A 10,530-nucleotide genomic window follows, 5' to 3' on the forward strand; every position below is an offset into this window, starting at 1 on the left:
ATGGAATAAGTTTCAAGTAAAATTCAATTAAAGGCTAATTAAAAGATTTACTATGTTTTTATTATAGCAAACAATGCCATGGATCTGTGATCATTTACTTTACCAAATCAAAATATGTAATTACAAAATTGTATGATAATGAAGAGCGATTCTCCTCTCTCCTGTATTCAAGGAATCATTCACTGAACTTAAAACACTGTCATTAGGCCAATTCTTCACTTTATCCAGGAAACTAAACTTTCACATTTTACATTCTGAATACAAAGTTAATCACATGAAGTGAACAATCCACATGTATGATAGTTCTTTTCATCTTTTACTCTCAGACCCGATTTTCTTCCACTTTATAATGGAATTCAGCTTTTTCTAATCCAGATTTTGCAGTTAAGTTTCTCTTTTTACTGTAAATTTACTTCCAATTTTGTCAATTTCTTCTTTTTTTTCTGTTTGCTTTGTGAAATCATGTCTGTACTTTACTGTAATAATAAAATAAATACTGATGTAAGACTGAAGTAATAAGTCAGTATAACTTTGTTCTTTTGTTAGGTTGTATGTGCAGTTGTGGCTGGGTTATTACACTTCCTGTTCTTAGCTTCATTCTGTTGGATGTGTTTAGAAGGTGTACAGTTGTATGTCATGTTAGTTGAGGTATTTGAAGCTGAGAGATCCAGGAGACTGTGGTACTATCTGTTTGGATATGGTAAATATATTGCTAGTATACTGTTGTACTTAATGTAAGAAGGAAGTATGCTTATTTTCACAAAAAATCGGTTGTCTGCGAAAAAAAACGAAAAAAACAAAGAAAACCTTTTTTTCCAATTGCCAGACTATTTATTTATAACATTTAATATTTATAATAATTTATAATATTATTAATTTCAACAATTTTGCCTTCAAAAGTGAAATGATACTCATGGCTGTTACATGGAAAGAAATCATTAGATTGTTTTTGTTGTAGGTGTTCCTACTGTAATAGTAGCTGTATCAGCTGGTGTCCAACATGAAGGTTACGGTATGGAAACACAGTAAGTTGATGTTGTCAGACATGCAGATAGGTGTTGATGAAAGTCATTGCAAGACCAACTGTATGAAGTTATTTTTTTCAAAGCTTTAAATTACTCATTATTAAATAGATAAATGTACACTGCTTATGAGTGTAAGAAGTTCTTGTATTTTATTTGTGTTCTTAAAGTACATTAAGTCATTTGAAGGTATTTTCTATGTGTTTTAGTGTACTTTAGAAAAGTAATGGTTTATTATTTTTTGTATTTCAGTTGCTGGTTAAAAACAGAAAATTACTTTATTTGGAGTTTTGTTGGGCCTGCTATTGCTGTGATGGTGGTAAGTCATCAATATTTTCTGTGTAACACAAGCAAACACATGTAGTAAAATCTAAAAAAAAAAAAAACTTTAAAAAAAATCATCAGTAGTAATTGGATTTTAAGGTAGATACATTCCAATTAAATATGTATCATTTCTCTTTAGTCACTAAATTTGAATCAGAAATTTGAAATTCTAAATATGCTTTTTTCACTTACATATTTTCTTTTTTAAGATCAATGTTGCCATGTTGAGTTTGGCCATCTATATGATGTGTCGACATTCCAACACTCTAGCTTCATCTCTGAAAACCAAAGAGAAAACAAGACTACAGAAAATTAAGTATGTATGCCATATTATACAAAACAAACTGCTAGATACGGGATGCTTAATGCCACACAAAAAGGCAACTTTCAGCTGATAATGAAAACACAGTCACTTTGACTGAACTTTGATATGTTTCAACCACAAAGAATCACTTGTTCTTTTTGCTCTTTTTGTGTGAAAAAGCGCTCAGACTGAAAAAAATCATGCTATTATTTTCTTCAAGAAGGAACTGCACTGTGTAAGATCAATTTCTGTGGAGTCTATATCAATGGTTTGTTTTCATTGCTTATGCCTTCATTGGTGATTAAAGTTTTTAATATTATTCTGTTATTGTTCACATGGGGTGAAGTTTTTAATATTGTTCTGTTATTGTTCACATGGGGTAAAGTTTTTAATATTATTCCGTTATTGTTCACATGGGGGAAAGGATTACATATGAATTAGGGCATTATGTTGTCAGTATGATCAAGCTATACCAATATTATGTTAGTGTTCTGATATTAACTGTGTGGTATACTTCACATTTGTTTCACCAATATTAAGATAAATGATAATATTTAGAAGGCTTTGTAGCAGTAATTTCACAGTGGACATTTTTTTGGTTGGCTAGTTCAGTAAATTTCTATCATTATGAACAGACAGGTATAACTCATCACTGATATCTTGACTATTATTCAACTATTTACAGAGTGTTTCCATGTCTTTCAATAGTTTTCTGTGCATTTGAAAAAAAATGTATCAATTAATTTAGATTTCACTAAATTTTGTAATTCAAAACAAAATCATACAAATTTTTATAGAAATAAATATATATTTAAACAGTGGTGACCCTAATTCTGGAAGTAGTTCTGGAAGTGCAAGTACTAGAGAGAAATCAAAGTTAAATGCAGATATTCCGTAAGAATTCTGTTGCTTTTGTAGCTTGCTTCTAGACAGCCTTGCTTTATTATATATCCTTGCTTGTTGTATGAATATTTTATGTGTATCTCTCATTTAGCCATAAATTTTGCTGTTGTCAGAATCCCTTTAAAAATTTGCATGTACATGTAAAAAGTAACATGATTGCACGACAGGCTAAGATTTTATTCTTTAAGGTGACTAGATTTTATTGTACCCCTGCTTTACTGTTTTACCCTTGTCAATGTCAATTTTTTATGTTACATGTTATTCTCAGCAACTACTCATCACAGCAGCTTCAAATTTTAACATGTTCTTCCAGTAGGTATGCAATTTTGTGGGATCTATTTCCAGAAAGAAATTCAACGATTTCCTGTTTACTGAGGACTTTATATTTTTGAAATTGAAATTTTAATACATTCTTCCTGTAGGTATTACATATGATGGGATTTTTGAAAAAATTGACAAGAACTTCCTGTTTACTGAGGACTTTATTATTTTCCTTATATTGTAATTGAATGCAGGGGTATCACTAGTGAGCCACTGCTCACAGATTTCTTGTTCATTTTCCAGTGTGAGTTTATTGATAAAGCATTTTCTTTATGTTTTGATATTAACTATTCATTGGAATATATCTTAATTTGGATTACTTTACCCCTATAATGATAGCAGAGAAAGGGGAGATGATGGTGAGTCCATCCCTTATACTTTTTGAAACAACTTGATATTTAGTATTGAGCATCAGTATTTAAGTGTCCTATTTACCTATCTACCATACTTTTTTTCATGCAAATTTAATATCATGACAATCAAAAGTTAAGAGAATGACTTTCAGGGCTATTATTTTGGCCAATGAAGACTTCAGATTACAGAGTGTCCTCTTTTGTGTGTTTATATTTTTGTTATTGTTCTACTATACCCTTTACTATTAGCTATAGTTATAGTTATGTGAATGTATCTTTTGTTATTTTTTATTTAGTATTTTATCATTTAATAGCATGATAAATATTGCTCCAAGAATTTTGATCAGCATGTAACTTATACAACAAATCTCCCTTGTTCTTCAACATTTATTCAAGAAGAAGGCAGGGGGAGATCCAAAAGAAAACATCTCTGTAAAAAAACACTGGCTTTTGAAATGAAAATTTAGATCTAAGTAAATGAAATTTGTTTAGTTTTATGAAATGAATTTAGTCCCCTTTTTGTTGAAATAATATTTTACTTATCTATAGCATAAGTATTTAATCATGTTCACAAATTATTTTTGGCGGGAGTTTATTTTTTTTCAATGATGGAAGAGGCCAGGAGGACAAAATAATTAGAAATAATATTTATGCAAATTATTGGTAAAACTAAGTTACTTTACATTACAATGTTTGCATATGTCATAGTTTACATCATCTGTCAGGATGTGCATATTTTTTTCCTTTAAAAAAAGAACATTTGGTACATAGTGGTTAATTCTTACTTTATAAAAAATATTATGAGAATTAAAAATAATCCTGTCGGTACATTTACATATGTTTATTTATCAGAATGTCAACACAATTTTATATGCTGATTTAAAATTTATGTTGCTATTCAATAAAATCTTGTACAAAAACTTCTACTGGGGAAGCCAAAGAAGGCTATTGTGTATGTCCTGTCTGCCAGTCTGTTAGTCATTCCTCATTCAATTAGGCAGACTTTTCAGAGATTATTTAAGCTGTTCATTTAAAATTTTGTCTGTAGTAATTTGATTAAGTCGAAGTTTATTTTGAAGAGAGTTTTAACCATTGGACTTAAATGTAGGTTATATATTCATGCTTTGTAGATCATGGATTAAGGGAGCTGTAGTCTTGGTTGTACTGTTAGGACTGACATGGGCCTTCGGTGTGCTCTTTGTCAGTGAGGACACAGTTGTAATGGCCTACCTATTTACCATTCTTAACACATTCCAGGGAGTCTTTATTTTCATCTTCCACTGTGTTATGAATGAGAAAGTAAGTTGATATTTGCCTTTGGTCTGTCCTTTGATGTTAAAGACCTGACATCCTTTTTTGGCATGTTGTCAAAAATTCTTCAAGGGATTTGATTATTTTTGTAGAACATCTGTGCTGCATATTATGCAGACATTTGCCAATTTTTCAATTCTAGAAATGCCTTTGATAAATAATATTTAAGATAAATAAAATCTTACATGCACTTTCGTTTGCCACTTTGCACTGTACATAAGTTAGGAAGCATCTTTCCATCAGGGATTATGCTCTTCAGATCATTTTTTTTTTTTTTTTTAGTAAACTTTGTATACTGCTGTAGAATAAATTGTTTTTTTTTAACTTAACTTCGTCAAACTCAGTGTTTAATTCATCTCTATAACTTAATAATACTTTATTAATACTGTATTGTCCTTAATAAACAATATCTATTCAATTATTTACATGCATACCATTATAAAATCTAGGTGAAGAAGGAATATAAGAAGTATGCATACAGATCCACATGGTTACCAGGATGTATAAGAAGTGCGTTTACAGGGTATTCAGGTACCTCATCAACGTCACCTAACTCTACTTCATCTGGTGGGGTAAGTAGAATCCAACTAAAACCATTACCACATGAAATCAAGAAGTAATTAAATTTGACTGGAGATATAGCTATGTGAAATTATACTTGTTAATTGTGCAATTGTTTCATTAAATTTGCTTTCTTTATTCTTGGGTTTATTACCTGATATACTCACTAGTTATGAAAGTGTTGAAAGAAATATACAAAATTCCAGATTATAAATTACTAAGGGTTTATGTATGGCTCCTGTTGTTACCATATGGAGCAGAATAGTTTAGAAGTGGCTGTTTTTCTGTGATAATAGATAATGTGATGAAAAGCTTGCCAAATTGTAGTCTCAGTGTCATAGATCTACTTTTTCATCTTGAAATATCTAAAATGTCAAAATGAGTATACTGGATAAAATTAATATAGAAAAGTTAGCAACCACATAAAGCTCTTATTTTACAGTACCTTTTAAAAAAAAAATTATGCAGGTGAAATGATCTTGTGTATAGGGATATGTATGCTTATCTATAGCATGCAGTAAAATAAGACTTCTATTACTTTACAGAATTTACTGAAGTTTTGGAGTGGTCGTAGGAGAAGGAAATCTTCAGGGTCTACTCTAGAAAAACAAGTTAAAGGTATGCTGATTTCATTGGTATAGATCAAAACTTTTACATTACAGTACCTTTTATATGACCAAAAAACAAAATTTGTCAATTAATGGTATGTCATTGTTGACATCTGTTAACTTTAGTTTTTTTAAGAAAACTTGAGTATAACTTATCCAATCTTTTTGAAATTTTAACACATTTTTTGAGGGACACGGCAGAGGGCCCTATAGTTTTTGGAGGTTTTGCCCCACCCCTTCTGGAAATAAGGGGCTAAATGGTGAGAAATAGGTGTTATCATTAGAATTGATTAAAAAAGCTTGTTGTTGATCCAATTCTCATATTCAGATGTCAATTTGTTCCTTTTGAAATTCTGTTTTGAAAATTTAAACAGGTTAGGCTTATCTGAACTGTTTTTGAATTAAAGGAGACAACCCCCCAAAAAATAATCTTTTTTATTTTTTGTCTAATTTTGAAATATTTTTTTGTTGATTCTAATGGAAATCTATGCCTGTCTGAATTCTGATTTCAGATATATCTCTTACCATTTTCAAGTTATAAGGGGTCAAAGTGGGGCCAGACCTCCCCTCCCCAAACAAACAAACAAACAAAAACAAAACAAAACAAAACAAAAACACGCCTTTTATTTGTGGACCAAATTTGAAAATTTGTTTATTAAATTTCAAAATTTGTGATCTATTGTGTCCAAACCAGTTGCTTTGTCTGCAATGAACTGTAAGTCCTTATATATTAAGCGTGTCAAAATATAATGTCCACACTACCCCCAACTGTTCAGGGTTCGACCACTTTGGTTGTATCATGCTGTGCTTCATGAAGCTCTTTATTTAGTTACGTGAAGAATTATTTATCATAACTACTTCAAGTTTTCAGTTCAAATTCTATTTAAGAGAGTTTAATGGATTATGTGAGCAGTTTTAACAAGATATTAGAAAGGAACTTAAAGCTTTTATAAGCCTTATTTTAAGTTTTAGAAACTTAGTATAAATAATGCAGAATAAAAAAGTTATATTTTTTTTCCTTGTTTTTTCTTAAATGTTAATCTAAAGAATATTAAAGAAAAATATAATATAAAAATTATAATTATCAGTTGAAAATGACAGTGTTTTATAAAGGTGTAGTATAGAAATAGTGGTTACTTCAATTTACAATCTTCTTACTATGGTAGCATGTTAACATAATATTAGGGCAGTATGAAGGCTTTAGTCAATGCATGGCAAAAATAATGAATAATTCTTCTACAAATCTTTGATTCTATATTGTGTCTTCAAATCATTGACCTGCTCTCAAAGCAAACGAAAATAATATTTGTTTTTGTGAAACTTTTTATGAAAATAAAACAAAGTAAAAAATTTTGATTGTTTGAAAATGCCATGTACCTTGGTTAGGGATCAGTTGAATGTGATCTTGCATGTATATATTCTGTAAACATGTGCTTTGATTGTTTTTTTTTGTTGGTTTTTATTTTTTGGGAGTAGCATATCCTTAAAAGATTTTAAATTCAAGCTTTAATTTCTATATTAGAAGCATGCAAAATCGTTAATATGCATGTTAATAAGACCTGCTTCTACAGGGGTTGGACATGGAGTATGGATTTACAAATATAAGGCAAAAAAAATAGCATGTTTGTTTTCCTGCTACCCTAAACATTTTATGGCCTATTTGGCTTAAGCACTGTTTAAGTCTAGATTGTTTTCCCATTAACCCAAAGTAAAATGTTTTTGAAAAAATATAGTCCCTATCTACATCTACCCTATTTTTTTCTTGCTGGTAGCAGGAAACAAGACTATCATTTTTTTTTTTGCCTGAGGGATTTTACCACACCTTTTGAAAATGAGAAATTAACACATTCAGTTACATTAATTATGTTTTTATTTGTGTGTAATTCATTGTGTCATATCTTGTCTCTGTGAATCTTTTTTGTCCTGTTAGTTTTATCATTATCAGTCATGCTTTATTCATTAACTGAATGTAGCAAAAAAATACCTTTTGTCAGGATGCATTTGGAAAATTTGCATGATTGTATTGGTGAAAAGTTTGGCTTTTTGTAATTTATCAATATATTATTCTGTGAAACATAACTAACACATTTTTTCCTGTTATACAGGAAAGAAGAGAAGAAGTGATTTAAGAAGCAGTGACTTGGAAAGTTTTTCTAATATCTCCAACAGTATGTCAAACCATGGAAACATTTATAATGCTTATAATCGACCTACCAGTAATCCATATGGAAATGGTTATACACATGGATATAGTTATACTAATAAGGCCGCCAACGGTGGAGGAGGCATTGCCGGTGATCTGTCGATTGCTGATTGTTCTGTTGTAGATAGTGAGTTTGTTACTGAATATTGCCATAATAATATGCAAGTATCAATGGAGAAACGTGAATACGAGTCAGGCTCAGAGGATGAATGTTCACAGGAACATCATGACAATAAAAATAGGTTATCAGTATTATCTGAAGATTCTGCTGTGAAAAATTCAGACTTTCATTCCACTGAAGCTGAACACAGTTACTCTGAAATGAGTGATGATGAAAATGATAAATCAAAAGGTGTACCTAAAGAAATGGAACCTTTGATGCCCAAGACCAACTCGGAGAAAAATTTATTAAACAATTTAGTGAATGGTATTAATGAAAGACAGAACAAAGTTCCCTCCTCCACTGACTTACAAAAATCAGACACAAATAAAGACAGTTTAAGTAGAAGTACACCCAACATGACATTAATAGAAGGGTATGAGGCACTATTAAACACTAGTGACAGTTTGCTGATAGAAGAGGAAGGTGATAGGTCTCATGGGAGAAAACCTGTTGTCAGACTGAGTTCAGATTGTCCAGTTAAACCAGATCCTCATCGATATTCACTGGAGTTTAGTGAGTGCTAAAATTTGTAGAGGAACAAATATATAGCAGGTGCTCTAAAGAAGCCAAATCATTATGAAACTTCTGGCAATCTAATGTATGAAGCTTTAAATATTATTGTCAGTCAAGTCTACAAACCTTTCCAACATAAGTCAGCTGGAACAAAGGTAAATCAAATTGAGACTAAGGATTAATTTGCACAAGCCAGCTAACTATAGAATAGCTTTTGTAGAGAATGAACTCTGTAGGTTAAAACAGCTTGACCTCTTGTCTTCTGACAAAGAGCATAATAGCAACTAGTGTTCAGAGAGACTGACGTGACCATAATTGGTTTTGTAGGATCGCCATAGTTATGTTCATACCTGTGAGGCATAAATAGTGTAATACATTGTCCATTTCATAATTTGGTGCTTAAAATGAATTTGATAGAAGTGACAATCTAGTACATGTATTATATAAGTGCCTAGGGAATAGACTGCCTAGCAGCGTTAGTGTAGTGCCTTTATTGAAGTGTTCTTATTGTAAATATTTTGTATTGAAAATGATTTAAAATCATTTAAATGATTATGTGAATTGTAAAAAGAAATATTTTATGACCATTCATGGCAGACATTATTCATTGTGACTGTCAAAAAGGAATCTACAAATATCATTCAACCTTGCAAGTCAACTTTGTACTCAGTAGATATGAAAGCACCCGTACTACTGCAAGCAAAAAATATCCTGCTATTAAGGCAACCCTTTTCACTGTAGTATGTTAAAAATTCTTTATTTATTTATTTCAACAAGTTTTTTTACAGTTAAATTTGTACATTGAGAGAGTTGTTTGTTGTGCTTTGAATACACTATCTTATTTCATGTGCAATGAAGCATAAACAGACTGTTTTCTGTGAAAATGAAACATTTGGATGTCTGGTATATACTAAATTATCTCCCTTTATGAATTGAGACGGCTCATGATTGTTTTTATTAAGTGAATTGTAAGGTTGAATACAATATGTTTATATTTATTATTTTGTAAATTTTCATTTTTAAATTGTGATATATATCTAAACCAAAGGTTAATGGAGAGGTATGCAATACAGACATTCCAACTTCATTTTAAATATCTGTTTTATGTTTTCTGTATTTTCTGTCTATTTCCAGTCTGCTTTTTATGTTATCTTCACAAAGTACAAATATATAACAACCACATACCCAAGTCTATAATTTAATTTTCTTTATGTAATTGTTGCTATCATTTAAAAGGTAAAATCATGTTACAATTCTTGCAGTGAATTAATTATCTACAATGCCCCTGTTGTCAGAAATGATTCTGTGTAATGACTAATCTTCTTTCAGGACCTAATTTTCTGCTCTTATGTATACTAATATTGAGTGCTAGCTATTGTACAAAATTCGAAAAAATTTTTATATAAAAATCTTGCATTCCTATAATGGTATGGCGCTGTCCTATGCAAAATAGTTCATAAACATTTGGTTTTTGTGAAGATAATAATAGTTAATGGATCTGTATAAAATCCAGTCCTGTTATCAAGTTACTTGTAGATTTTTGATTTTGTGCTACACTTTCAACATCCAAAATTAAATTTCAACAATGTATTGAATAGTTAATTCAAAAAGATTATTTAGAGAATGTAGTGTCCATCCTTTCCCCAGCTGTTCAAAGTTAAACACAGATCGTATCAAGCTGTGCTCCATGGAGCAGTTTTATTTCTTTGTTGCAATATTTGTGGCATTTAAGTTGGGCAGTTCTGCTACATTTTCCTTAACCAATTTCATTTATTTAATCGTACATTTTATTGCCAAATTTTAAACTGGTCAGATATTTACTGTCCTGTTTATCTAATATTATTCTTTATGTCGTTTTTCTTATTCTTGTCTTCTAAATATGATTATGTTTTGTTGATTAAAATTAAGAAATTTTAATCTTTGTGGTTTTTTTTATGTATTTAT

At 30.4% G+C, this 10,530-nt stretch overlaps 1 protein-coding gene across 14 annotated transcripts in view; it reads left to right on the plus strand.

Annotated features, from left to right (window-relative positions):
- The window catches only part of LOC148629431 (adhesion G protein-coupled receptor L2-like), a 57,852-nt gene extending 47,349 nt beyond the window's left edge, over positions 1-10,503 (plus strand). For 11 of the 14 annotated variants that reach the window (XM_088550951.1, XM_088550911.1, XM_088550970.1 and 8 more), the window contains 9 exons: positions 547-700; positions 959-1,025; positions 1,275-1,341; positions 1,556-1,662; positions 2,470-2,544; positions 4,358-4,526; positions 4,988-5,110; positions 5,645-5,717; positions 7,813-10,503. In XM_088550951.1, coding sequence (XP_088407077.1) covers positions 547-700; positions 959-1,025; positions 1,275-1,341; positions 1,556-1,662; positions 2,470-2,544; positions 4,358-4,526; positions 4,988-5,110; positions 5,645-5,717; positions 7,813-8,597 — 1,620 coding nt within the window. In that variant the 3' untranslated portion in view covers positions 8,598-10,503. Of the gene's footprint in view, positions 1-546; positions 701-958; positions 1,026-1,274; positions 1,342-1,555; positions 1,663-2,469; positions 2,545-4,357; positions 4,527-4,987; positions 5,111-5,644; positions 5,718-6,795; positions 6,822-7,812 lie in introns of those variants that run through there. The other 3 variants (XM_088551016.1, XM_088551020.1, XM_088550998.1) reach the window with 3 other exon arrangements.
- The last annotated feature ends 27 nt before the right edge of the window (positions 10,504-10,530 follow it).

The sequence above is a fragment of the Perna viridis genome, chromosome 1 (assembly GCF_037379345.1).
Source record: "Perna viridis isolate PV_CMFRI_1.1 ecotype Kerala chromosome 1, ASM3737934v1, whole genome shotgun sequence".
Lineage (NCBI taxonomy): Eukaryota > Metazoa > Mollusca > Bivalvia > Mytilida > Mytilidae > Perna > Perna viridis.